The following is a 14097-nucleotide window of genomic DNA, read 5'->3' as shown; positions in this document are numbered from 1 at the left end:
GGGTGTGGGGACTACTTAGAAATAAAATCTTAAGAAAAAAGAAAAGAAAAGAAAAGAAAGAAAAGAAAAGAAAAGAAAAGAAAAGAAAAGAAAAGAAAAGAAAAGAAAAGAAAAGAGAAAGAAGAAAAAAGAAAAAAGAAAAAAGAAAAAGAAAAAGAAAAAGAAAAGAAAGAAAAGGAAAGGAAAGGAAAGGAAAGGAAAGGAAAGGAAAAGGAAAAGGAAAAGGAAAAGGAAAAGGAAAAGGAAAAGGAAAAGGAAAAGAAAGAAAAGAAATCCCCCCCCACACACACATCTCCATAAAAAGACTGCCAGTATTTACCTATCTTTTCAACCTTCTCCTCTTCCACCTCTTGCTCGGCTTCTGTTGTACAACGATAGCCCTTCTTCTTAAGCAGGTGACAGATGAGGACACCAAAGAGACCCATGATGAAGAACACAGGGACAAGGGCATACGCGATATATTCTGGGTGTCCATTCCCAGTATTGTTAGTGGGCTCCGGGGTCGTCTCTGTCCTGGAGTGCAACGTGTGGCTGCCACCAATGTCTACAGAAAGAAATACACATGGTTGCATCAGACGTCTGCCCAGGACAAGAAAAGCTTGAGGACCCGGGGAAATGCTCACATCAAATTGGAGTCTGCTCCCAAAACCCAGGCCATGCAGAGACCAGCGGGTCTGGCCGTACAGAGCACAGGCTGAGGGCCAGGCTTGGCTAAAAGTCCAAGTTCCCATCTTGCCCCGCTACTCATAAACTAAGCCCCACCCTGGGTCATTTCTTTAAAACCTCTCAAGCCAGCCTCTGCTGCTTCATCTGCAGCAGTACCCACACGGTGAGGAAAGCAGGCACAGAGTTCAGGTAAAGTGTCAGGCACAAAATAAACATAGAATCATCTGGTGGCCTTAGAGCCTTCCCTAAGCTTAGTGGTTAGGAGCAAGGACCCAGGTGCCTTGGGTTCAGGTCCTGACTCCACCACCCAGCAGCAGTGCAACACTGGGCGATAACTTAGCACCTCCATGTCTCAGTTTCTTGTGAAATGGGCATACTAATTAAACCTATCCACCCTTCTAGGGTGTTATGAAGATGAAATAAATGCACATAAAACATTTAGAACCATTTTTACAACATAATAAATGCTCAACTACACAGCGGGTACCATCTGAGGCACTTGTGATATATCACGGAGTAAGACAAAGATCCTTGTCTTCATGGAGCTTATGTTTTAGAAGGGCTTAGTATATTGACAGATCTAGAGTATGAAAAAGAGAGAAAAGTACAGGATGGTGTCAAGATTTGGGCCTGGGGTGCAAACATATAAATGGAAGCATATGCATTTTTTGTTCATTCACTTATCCTAATTAAAATTTATCATATGTCCATTAGGTGAAAGGCATAAGGCTAGGAACTGGATACAGTGATAAACAACATGACTTGGCCAACAACATCTTAGAGCATGTAGAGAAACATCAGAAATGATCCCTAAACAAAACACGTGGGCAGATCATCACAGACTGAGAGAAATGCAGTCAAAAGTATACCCAGGGCAACAGGAGAAAAGGTAACAGTGAGGACCTAGTTTATGACTTCAAAAATAGGGCAGCTAGGAAGGGGGCATCTTTTGAAGAAAAGGAGAAATTTGCTTGTGGACATGTCCAAGTATCACATGGACTTATCACCAAAGGTGCCAACAGATCCTAAGAGGTCCCTACACATGGGGACCTGAATCTTCTCTAGGAAGGAGGGTGAGAAGCAGAGAACCTGGTGCGGACATCAGGAGACATGATCAACAAAGACAAGAGACAAAGAGCCAACCAACTACATAGAAAACCAGCAAGGTACCAGCCCACAGACACAAAATGAGAAGAGAATTATCAAATGAAGGTCAGGTAGGATGAGGAGTAAAGAAAAACGTGATATTTGATCGAAATGAAGTGGCATGATTTGGAATACTCAGGTTCTCAAATGATGAAACGAAGTTCTCTGCATCAGGGAGATTCCTGATGTTACTTAAGAAACCCAGAAACTGGAAAACTAGATACATTTAATTACAAGCTCTCTCAAAGAGTATTTTGATTAAAAAAAGAATCTACATGGCAATGATCGTATGGGGCAAATAGAAGGCGTGAAATAACCACATTTCATCACTGCAGCAAATAGTATTCGACAGAAGCCCAATCTGCAAACCAGAGGCTGTACAACAAAGGGCTATCAGTAGTTCATGTGGAAATACCCATTACCTTTGAACAGGAAAGGAAACTGTTGGTTTCTTAGGTTTGTAAAAGGTTGCATTCATTATTTTATCACACAATCTCTAGAATTGGGGATAACCTATATTTTTTTTCTGATTATTCTTCCAGGAATCAATATATTAAATGAATGAACAAATAAAGGGAAGCACACACCCACACCACACACACACACACATACACACACACACACTTCCCTAACCATATGCAAATATGTCATCCAATTTAGGATTTAATGGCCAGTTTTTTAGCAAAAACCAGAAACCTTTCTTTAACGTCCTTTACAATTCTGAGTCTTATTAATTAATTCCTTTTTAATAACACATATTCCATGCAACAGGAATAGTTGAAGCTGACAACTTCTAAGACTGAGAGAGTTTTACTCCGAGTCATGGCCTGTTTCAATCTGGAGGTGATAACCAATTCTCTTTGGGGGGAGGGGGGGCACTAGTAAGACAGAGGAAAGCGGAGAGGCTCGGAGTTGAAGCCAACAGTCCCTCCTGAATCAGGTGGTTGAGAATGTGTCTTCATTAATTTGACATGCAGCAAACCCTTGCAAACACTACATATTTAGAGTCCATGATTTATAAACAGTATCAGTCACTTAATCTCATGTAATTACTGTACCATGGAAAAACTGAAGGAGATATGAATCTAAATTAGTGAAACATGAATTACAGAGAGATGCCATATAGCACTGAAGTTACAAGGTCACACTGCCTGGCATAAATAACAGCGTGGCCACATACTAGGTACGTCACCTTGGGCAAATTATTTAACTGCTCTGTCCTCAGTTTCCTCATTGTGAAACAAAATCAAATGACTGTACCTTTCTATGACGATTTTAAAACATGGCCCCAAATCTTTTGATTCTCTTCCAATGGAAAAGTCTGTATCTCCTCCCCTTGAATATATCTTCTGGGCTCCGCCCGGCCAATGGAGTATGTTGGAGTGATGCTCTGTCAGTTCCCAAGCTCCAGGCCCTAAGAAACCAACAGCTTCCACTGCCTGTCACTCAGGGCACTTGCTTTTGGAACACAGGCACCATGCTGTGAGGAAGTCCAAGTGTCCCCAAGAAAAGAAACCAATCATAGTCGTCAACTTGCCAACTATGTAAATGAGCCATCCTAGAAGTAGGCTCTATGGTCCCAGCTGATGTCACGTGGAGCAAACGTGAGCCGTTTCTGATGAACCCTGCCCGAGTTGGAGGTTCCTAAACAAAACGAGTGACTCTTGTTTTAAGTCACTAAGCTTTGAGGTGATTTGTTATATACCAATAGTAACCAGAAGACTACGTCATGGAGTCATTATAAGGATTAAATATACTAATACATAAAGCACTTGGAAGAATGTTTAGGAAGAGATAAGCGTCGTAAAAGTGTTTAGTCACCAGCTTGACAGAACTGGACTATCCACTAGCCACAAGAAGCTCTTCAAATTTAAGGCAACTAAAATCACAAAGTAAATATTCACAAATAATGCCTAAAAACATTTGTTAGCTTAGGTTAATTTAGCTTTCCTTCAATTTATGCTAATAACTTGTTTAGAGACACTGGCCATCTTTCTCCTTCACCCCCAGTTGAATCATATCTGAATTATAAGCAAACTGTTTGAGCCCAAATTCATAGCAGGAGTTGTTGCTGCATTATTTATAAGTCAAAAAGTGGCAAAAACCTGACTGTTTGACAGTGGAATAATAAGAAAATATCTAACTTAATCATTGTCTACCCATTTGATGGAATAATATGCATCATTTAAAACTATTCATAAAGATTTTGCAAAGGCATGAGAAAACACTGAAATTACGACATTGAATTCAAGAAACTTAACTCAGGGGTGCCTCAGTGGCTCAGTCAGTTAAGCATCCAGCTCTTGATTTTGGCTCAGGTGATAATCTCAGGGTCCTGAAATCGAGTCCCACATTGGGTTCCCTGCTCAGTGCAGAGTCTGCTTGAGATTCTTTCCCTCTTCCTCTCTCTGCCCCTTCCCTCACTCTATCTCTAATAAATAAATAAATAAAATCTTTTTAAAAAAACGAAAAGCTTGATTCAACATCTTACTTGCAGAATGGTTCAACTATTTTAAAAAATGCATAAAGGCATAAAATGTACAAAGCAATGACCAAAATATTAAATGATTCCAGGTAACTGAATAATGGGATAATTTTAAATTTTATTTTTATACTTATCTACAATTTTGCAAAATTCACATGTATTACTTTTGTACCAAGGTGGTAGAAAGACAAAGCAGAGGTTGTCAGTTGGGAATCAAAGACCCCTTTGAAAACATATGCTACTATGAAGGCTCCTATTCCAAAGTTTTGCCTCTAAGTTCTATGGGCTCTGAACCCCAAGTTCATAGAAGGGCAAGTGACTTGATCAGGATAATGCCCACGTTTCTGCATGATGAGTCATATGGCAGACATAGATGCCATTCTCTGAGATGGGAAATAACCTGAAGAAAAAAAAAAAGGAAGTTTGCTTGGTGTTGAATTTTATTTCCTCCCAATTCAAATGCTGAAGTACCCCAAGTACTTCAGAATGTGATCTTACTAAAAGACAAGGTCCTTACAAAGATAATCAAATTAAAATGATATTATTTGAGTGGACTCAAATCCCATATGACTGCTGACTTTATAAAAGGGAAAATTTGGAGGCAGGTGGGCACAGAAGGAGAATACCATGTGAAGATAAAGGCAGAGATGGGATGATGCTTCCAAAGGCAAAAGGCGAAAGGCAAAAGAAGGCCAAAGACTGCCAGCAAACCACCAGCAACAAGGAGAGAAGCATGGAATAGATTCTTCATGGACCTCTGAAGGAAGAAACCTTCCCGATCTTGATCTTAGAATTAATTCTACCCTCCAGACTGTGAGATAATAAACTTCCCTTGTTTAAGACGTCCAGTTTGTGGTACTTTGTTCCAGCAGCCTTAGCAATATACGTGGCATGGAAAGGACAACATCACGAGCTCAGTTTTGAACATGTGGAGATAGAGGTAAGCGTATGGAAAGCTAAGCCTATGGAAAGGTAAGCATATTTCCACGACTAGTTGGAAGATATCCATTAAGCAACTGGTTCTACTCCACGAGGAAGCTGAGGAAGAAAAGCCAGGGCTCTCCTCTAGAATGTGGAGGATAGAGATTCCAGAAGGGATAAGCAGTCAGCGAGGTCAGATGCTGCAAGAGAGCAATTAAAATAGGAAGGAAATGGAAAATGGGGCAGCCACTATGTAAAACAATATGGTGGTTCCTCAAAAAGTTAAAAATAGAACTACCCTGTGATCTAGCAGTCCCCCTGAGCCTATTTATCCAAAAGGACTGAAATCAGGATCTTCGAGAGATACCTGCTTCCCATGTTCACAGCAGTATCATTCACAGCAGCCAAGCTATGGAAACAACCTAAATGTTCACTGATGGCTGAACAGATAAAGAAACCATGGTGTATACAGACAACTGAATCCCCTTTAGCCTTAAAGAGGAAATCCTGCCATATGTGACAATGTATATGCACCTGGAGGACATTATGCTACATGAAAAAGCCAGTCACAGAAGGACAAATACTGCATGATTCCACTTTATGAGCCATCCAAGAGTCAAATTTATAGAACCAGAGAGTCACACGGTGGTTGCCAGGAGTGGGGGAGAGGAAAGTGGGTAGTTGGCATTCCACGGATGTAACATTTCCGGCACATTTTACGACATGGGGCCTGCTGTTAACAATACTTATCCTGCACTTAAAATTTTGTCTAGAGAGTTGATCTCATGTTAAATGTTCTTAACACAATTTAAAAAAAGAAACAAGAAACAAACAGCCTAAGAAGGCTCTTTAGAAAAAGAATTGAGACGTGCTCAGACAAATCAGGCAATGTAGAAGAACTCATGGGAAACCATTAGTTTCTAATTTAGGAAGCCACTGGAATTCTTTTAACTTTCTCCTTGTTGTACCTTACATCCTGTTTTTCTGTAGCTTCTTGAAGTAAACTTAAAAATCCTAAAATACATACACATATACAATGAACAAATAAAATAACAAATAGGATGGAAAAACAATCCATGGGAGAGCTTCATGGCCTTGGAGGGCACAGTTTTTCAGTAGCCTGGAATGTAAGACTAGATCCCCTGGGTTGAAGAATAGAGACTGAGCTCAGTTTACTCTTCCTGGATGCCCAGTAGGAGCAAAAAGAAGGTGAGAGGAAGAAATTTCTACTTGGTGTTTTGTTTTGCTTTTAAGTGGTTGAAATCAATGTATTTTTTTTAAAGATTTTATTTGTTTATTCATGAGAGGCACACACAGAAAGAGAGAGAGGCAGAGACATAGGCAGAGGGAGAAGATGTGGGACCTGATCCCAGGACCCCGGGAACACAACCTGAGCCAAAGTCAGAGTTCAACCACTCAGCCACCCAGGCACCCCTAATCCAACATATTTCTATACAGAAGGAGCAAGAGGGAGAGACTGAGAAAGAATACGGAGTGATAGCCTTGAGAAGATTTCCATACAAAGAAGAAAGATCAAACACTGGAACAAAAACCAACCCACTTCTTCCTGAAGCAGCGGGTCTGAGAGTTAGAGCCCCCAACAGTGGGCTGGAGGAAGTTGAGGGAACAACGTGCATGACATCTTCCATTTTCTCTCACAATAAGTAAGAAGAGATGACACCTGTTGAGACCAGGGGGCGGCCGGGCAGAGGAGCAGCTCGTGGAGACAGGGAGGCCTAGCCAGAGACTGAGGGGATAGGAGAGGACAATGAAAGGACAGGGCACTGGCATTCAGGGCACAGCCCAGAGGCATACCCCAAATCTCCAGCTGGACTAATAACCCATAGGGAGAAGTCCATCCAAGCTGGAAAGCCCAGCACAGTAAGGGACCAGGAACCAGAGTCAGAACAGAAAGCAGACAGAGCCATGGTAAGGAGGGGAATGGTTCTGAGTGAGATGGTGTTCCAGAAGAGACAGTGTTCCAGAAGAGATGGTGTTCTAGAAGAGACGGTGTTCCAGGAGAGATGTGGCTCGGAGTAGTTCACATCTCTATTACCACTTACAATGACAACCACCACATTTGCAGAGCATTTAGGAGCTGGCACTGAGCTAAGCACTGAATCCTCATGATAAACCTAGGACATAGAGGTATATCCTCACTTTCCAGATGGGGAAAGCAGGCACAGGAAGGTAGGATGACCTTCTCAAGGTCACACCGCTAGCCGGTGGCAGTGCCTGGATTTAAACCAGACAAGCTGGCTCCTGCCTGCTTCTAGACTGTTTCCTCTTACCTTCGGGAAGCCTTGGTCTCTGGGCATGTAAAACTAGGACTTGTCATTGGGCACCATCCAACTACAAATGCCTGTTTGAGGTATATTTTAATTAGGGTTCTTTCAAGAATATTTCATCACTTAATTACTTTTCTGTTACATGCGAAATGCTGGTTTGCTCTGGTATTTTAGAACTTAGGTTAAGGCTTCCCAAACTTCAAAACTGTGGGTTCCAATTAGCACAGCAGGAAGTAGGACAGGTTTTGAAAATGCCCAATGCCAGATTCCAAAGAGGTTCATGGGATGAACAACTACAAAACTGCCTTTTGTCCCCCATCTCTGACTTCCCTCCTCTCTCCAACATCACAGCTCACCTGACAGAGGCCACAACCCAGGTCAACCCAGCCTCATCTCGAGTTTGCCCCATGCCCAGCAAGAGCTGCCGAAGCAGAAAGTTCTTGGCTCTCACTGATAAATGTGATTCCCTTCCACAATATTACGAGTAAAAAACATCCAACAAAAGCCAGCGTTTATCAAACTCCTCTGGGTTTTTCCTACCTGGCCAGCTTTGGTTAATTCACTGCATTTTGAGCACCCACTCAAATGTGTTGCATTTTGCCAAGATCCCATTAAGAAAGTCACAAAAGAAGACTTGATATAAAAAGCTTGCAGATGGCAAGGAACTGAGGAAGAGGTCTGAGGAACGGCTCCAAGTCAATCCACAAAATCAAAAGCAGTTTTTTAGCTTGCTTCCAAATAATACTTGTATTTCCAAATGACCTCAGTGGTCATAGGAGCCGAGAAGGAATAGCATGGAAATGGCATTCCTCAAACCCAGTGGGCATAGCTCAAGGTTGCTAGACAATGGGGAAGACGAAGCTAATAACTAGAGACTACAGATAAGGAGGTCCTTGTGACCTCTCCCAAGCAGCTTTGTTCCAACCAAGGAACATTTTGATGGTTCTGAAAGCTATCCTTCCCCTTTTATCAGGAAAGGGTATGCAGTCTCAGAATCTAGGGTTTCTCAGCAGAATGACCCGACAACTCTGTGATGGAAAAGGCACTTGGCTAGTATGTAGATTACCCACAGAGTTTGGTTGGAAAATCACTTTTAAACACACACATACACACCCTATTTTGTTTTTAGTGAAGATTCAAATCACAGTGCCCAAGAGCAAGCTATTTTTGGTCTAGTTTACTAAGATCCATAGACGTACATTTCCCTAAAAGGGAAATAGCCACCTCTGTGATTTGAACAAGTCACTTTACCTCTGTGGACCTCAGTTTGCTCAGCTGAAAAATCATGAGCTGGAGCCAGTGGTTCTCCATGGTTTCCCAACCTTCTCCAGCCCTACCCACAAAGCGTGACTGGTGATTAAAACACAAGCCCACCCGCCCTCTTGTGTCCACAAGGCAAAATCCCCAAAGCTCTGAGAACAAACACTTTTAGGATTCATTCCATAGCAAAAACTAAATCCGACAGACTCATTGGTGGCAAAACCTGCTCTGATCTCACACGAGGCTATTTACAATCTCTATTCCAATGAGTTTGCTGCATAAACATTAATGTGTTTCGTTAGACCTCGGAAGGGCGGTCTAACATATGTAGAGTTTCAGCAGGTCACAACACTATGAGGTAGGTACTGTCCTTTTAGAGGAGGAGAATCACAGGTTCAGGGAGGGTATGTCACTTGCCCCGAATCACACCAGTTAAAAGCTGGTAAGAGCCTGCATGCAGCCCAGGCAGGTGCTTGAGGACGGGGCTCCTGACCAGCCTGCCCACTTGAGCAGGACTGACCTACTAGCTTCTGCAAAACAACCTCCTTTATTAAGCTGTTTAAACACAGTTTAAATCAATTACATACACTCATGCAAGGGGCAAAATGCAAAGCAAACTCTACAAAATTCAATCATCCCCAAATTATTTCTATCTTTGGCTACAGAGACAACCCAAGTCATAGAGCCTTCAAGACCATCCCCGGACATGCCAGTTACGGAGACCCGGCATTCACGCAGACAAATTGAAAAAGCTTAAAATATATGGGGGAGAACAAACGAGCTTAGATTGAGATGGGAAGACAATGGAAGTCAGTACATAAATAAGTGCTAAACCTTGTAGTGAAACTTAAGGCAGCTGCCAACTTCTAAACAACTCCCAGATAAACAGCTGTTCCAGCCCCTCCCTCCCCCACTCCGAAACTGTGCCCAGACAGGGAGGAGATATCCAGATAGGACCCAGCTGCCCAGGATCCACCCACCCATGATACAAAATCCTTCCCCATGCATACAGTACAGTCACTCAGTAACCATTATTTTGTCAAAGTCTTTGCAGTGCTTCATGACACTGGAGCACAGAACTCTGATCTGGGCAGCAAAGACAACCTGGGGGACAGAGAGAGGCTTCGAAGCTTCCTCTGCAGGATGTGCATACACCACCAACGCCCAGTTATGAATCCTCGATCTACAGAAACCTTCAGCTAAGAGGCCCCTTGAAAAATGAGGCTGTGCCCGGGGTTTCTGTTAATACCTGTGTGAGATCAGCTGCCCCCTGGAGATGCCAAAACAGAGGGCCCAGGGCAGGAGGAGCACCCCAGGATCTGGAGGCAGGCATGAAGAGTGGGACAGGGAGACAGGGAGGGACAAGCAACCAAAGATTTCAAAATATTGCCAGAGGCCAAGAAGTTTTCTTCCCTTCCCCAGTACTTGGCTAAATGTTGGCTTTTGTTAGAAACTAAAATAACCAAATACAGTATGTAAACGATGACTGGGGCCTTGCTCAAGATTTTAATCAATAATAAAAAATTTCAAAACAGCCATAAAGTATATTTTGAGGACAACTGAGGAAACTGGGTTAAGGCAGTATTAGAGACGTTACTGTTTATTTTCTTAGGTATAATGATGGTATTGTGGTTATGTAGAAGGAAGTCCTTAATCCCACAAGAGACATGATAGAGGTAGTTAGGGAGAAATGTAATAATGTCTGCAACTTGATTTCAAATAGTCCAGCAAGGAAGTAGGTAAACAGATGGATAGCTAGGTAGACAGGGTGAGCAAGCAATATGGCAAAATGTTGACTCTAAATGATCAGTATACCAGGACCCACATTATGATTCTTTCAACTTTTATATTAAAAAGTTCACAAAGTCCCATTTTATCCATTTTAAATTTCCCTTTGTGGAAGCCTAATTTTTTTTTTCTTTTCTTTTTTAAAAGATTTATTTATTTACTTGAGAGAGAGTATGAGAGAAAGAGTGTGCATGAGCTGGGTGGAGGTGCAGAGGGAGAAGCAGACTCCCAGCTGAGCAGGGAGCCCAATGTGGGGCTCAATCACAGGACCCCGAGATCACGACCTGAGCCGAAATCAAGAGTCCGACGCTTAACCAACTGAACCACCCAGGCGCCCCCTAATTATTATTTTTAACGGGAAAATGCACTTGAATTTCCATCACAATTACTCACAAAGGAATGTTTGGAGCACAGCCCAACCTTCAGCTTCCGTTTCTTTGTATATGTACCATAGGTGTGGGAAGGGAAGCAATTAGTGTGATCCAGGAAGCAAAGGGACTTTACGTTAGGTTTCAAAAGAAAAATCGAATTTGGCTGGATAAAAAGGGAACAAATGTTCTTGACAGGCAGGAGATTGAGGAGCGAAACTGAATCACTCCTGAACCCCAAGCAGCTATCGAACAAAAGGATTAAAACTAAGGTAAGGTTAATATCAAGATACTAAGATACTTAAAAATAATGATGGATACTGTAAATATTTCTCATCATAGGTTTCAACTGAAACTAGAAGGGGAAAACTAACTTTGCAGAGTCAGAGAAAGTCCCTAGCAATCTCCACAACTGTGTTGGATTCACCACTTGAAGTTATTTTTAAAGGCTACAGAACTCCCTGACCAAACACAATTCCCCAAGGGCATCAAAAGATTGAACACAGGCCACAGGCACCACCCCAAAGACGCTCCTTGAGAGAGGATTAACTCTAGGATCCCACTGTTTAGAGAAGCCAGGGTTCTCAACATCTGGATCGTTCCTGAACCTTCCAGAGTCCTTCAAACAATAGTCTGCATTCAGAAGACAACAGAAGGCTCATCTGACCTGACCGCACCCCAGACTAGAACGAGGTCAACTTGCCGGTACCTGCCTTGGGACACAGGCGAGGAGGCCACCAACCACAGCTCCAAAGCAGGGAAGGCTGAAGAGCCCCCAGCGGACCCCAAGCTGCAGGGCACATCTTGGGGTCTTCAAGATGGGTGTAAGCAAAAGCAATGCTCATGGTTCAGGGCTCTGTAGGTTCAGGTAGGTCTTCTCATTACCCCCTGACCCTGCACTCTTAGCCACGGTCTCACAGGGCCTGGAAGAGTGGAGGTAGCCCTAAATTTCATCCAGTGATACATACCTCACGGTAAAGAGGTAGGTTAAACCATCACCAGCTGACCACAGAGCTGGGCTAGAGCCCAGGTCCACACCCACCCACTGTTAACACCCTTAAACTCTAAAAAGGCTGCCTCTCTCTAAATGACCCTACTATGTATGATGAATACTGAAATCAGCATCTGTCTTTTTTTAATGTAAAAATCTTCATAGAAAATGATTACAACCAGTTAGAGCAAAATGAAATTTATAATAAATTCATTTTTTAAAAAAGATCTCAGAGGCATAAAACTACCCAGTATTAGTTTTTAACTGCAGGGCAGCCCCGATGGCTCAGCGGTTTAGCGCTGCCTTCAGCCCAGGGTGTAATCCTGGAGACCCGGGATCGAGTCCCACATTGGGCTCCCTGCATGGAGCCTGCTTCTCCCTCCGCCTGTGTCTCTACCTCTCTCTCTCTCATTCTGTGTCTCTCATGAATAAATAAAATCTTTTTTTTTTTAATTTGTTTTAACTGCAGAGGCAAAAGATCACTCGAAAGTGTAATGCTGTTTTACCCTCCATAACTATGAAGGTGAAAGGAAAACTCCCATCTGTTGAAAAGCATCTTATTCACAGCTGTTATGTTTTCATATTATTCCTAAGTATTGTACTTAGAAGCAATCCAATAGCTGGCACAAACGTAGTATGTACTAACACTGTGAGTTACATGGCATCTAAAAATCTTTCAGAAAAAGGAGAGAGGAAGGGAAAGAAAGCGAGGTGCAGGAGGAGGAAAATCTTCAATCATACTCATTAGCTAGAGGCACCATGCGAGATATAAAAGTTCCCACCCTAACGACACTTGAAGCTTTTACAGTCATTACTTTATTGAAACCTCTAATCCCAGGGAGGTAGCCAAGAGGGTGGATGAGATCCTCATTTTGCAAGTAAATCAATCGGTGGCCTAACATGACATCACTAGGTAGAGGCAGGGAAATGAGCCAGACAGAAGAACCACGACACACCTGCCGACACTTTCCCCACCCCCTTCACTATAACGCACATCACCCAGGCACACAATTGTGGTCAGAGTGAGGAAACCCAAATGTGACACAGAACTCACAGGAAAACCCTGGTTTAAGTCAAACACACCTGTCTCCCCAAGTGGAGAGGAGGGTGCCCTGTTTTTGCATGTCATCCCTCTCGCAGTTCTGGAGCACTGTGCAACCCCTTATCCATTTGCTACAGGGAACCTGTGAAGCTGGGAAAGCACAGTCTATCCCCTCCCAGAAGGGCTCCTGGGTAACTGAGTGTCCACTTTCCCTGTAACTCGATCAGCAGTTTTGTCAAGATGCTATTTGTAGGACAGTGTGTCCTGTGTACTTACACATCCATTTGCCAAATACTGACAGTTTTTAAAAACCAAAAAAAGATTATTTTCAGAGCTGGGCAACTGATACAGCCTGTAGCTTTACACACTTGTTGGGTAAGCCCTTTCTGAAAGATGTTAGTATACCAGCAAGCCTCTGTGCTCATAGAAATCAATAGAAGGTTGCAGTTAGCAAAGACTCAAAAGAAGGCTGCAAATAGCAGCACATTCCTAAACCCAGCTTGGGGAATTGGCCCTCGACTAGATTTTCATGGGGCTCCGTGACATTCCAGATGGCTAGATGTGTAAAGGGATGACAAACAGGAGAGGAGTTTACACGCCCTTACCAAAGCCACTGCCCACTTTTCACAGGGTTGCAATTCCTACCAGATCTGTTCGTGTACACATTCCTTGCAAGAGGCCAAGCAGGGACGAGGTTAGAAATTACTTAAACTATGGCAGGGAGCGAACGGCAAGTGTCAGGACGAAACCACTAAATAGGGAGAAGAGGACAAGGCCAGTTGGCCTGTTTCCAGCAGAAACAGCAAGAGTGAGGGTGAGGCAAGGGGGTCCCTTAGGAACCACTGACTCCTCCAGAGCTTCACTGAGACAGGGCTGGCACAGAGGACCAGGCCTCCGGGATCTAGGTCCCTGGGTTCTGGTATAACCTGCCCCTGCCAGGGTCGGAGTTCAGCCAGGTCGTTTCCATCTTCCAGAAGACAACACAAACTAACCACGTGGGAAAACAACTTGGTGTTGCTGAGCAGGCGGGAACTAAGCATGGGTTTCAAGGAGAAGACTGGCCGAGAGACCACATCCAAGGCCTCAGGGAAGTCCAGCCACTCCAGCACCAGCTGCTAAGAGCAGTGGACCTTACTGAGGGC

The 14097-nt window shown here is 43.2% G+C and overlaps 1 protein-coding gene across 1 annotated transcript in view; it reads right to left on the bottom strand.

Annotated features, from left to right (window-relative positions):
* Window positions 1-14097, bottom strand: part of RELL1 (RELT like 1) — a 62885-nt gene that overhangs the window by 32326 nt on the left and 16462 nt on the right. Inside the window, exon 2 of the mRNA XM_049108709.1 lies at window positions 320-544. Within this exon, the coding sequence (XP_048964666.1) occupies window positions 320-544 (225 nt within the window). The remainder of the gene's footprint in view (window positions 1-319; window positions 545-14097) is intronic.

The sequence above is a fragment of the Canis lupus genome, chromosome 3 (assembly GCF_003254725.2).
Source record: "Canis lupus dingo isolate Sandy chromosome 3, ASM325472v2, whole genome shotgun sequence".
NCBI classification, from domain to species: domain Eukaryota; kingdom Metazoa; phylum Chordata; class Mammalia; order Carnivora; family Canidae; genus Canis; species Canis lupus.
The sequence above is the reverse complement of the archived record's forward strand: the minus strand, read 5'-3'. Positions and strand labels throughout refer to the sequence as shown.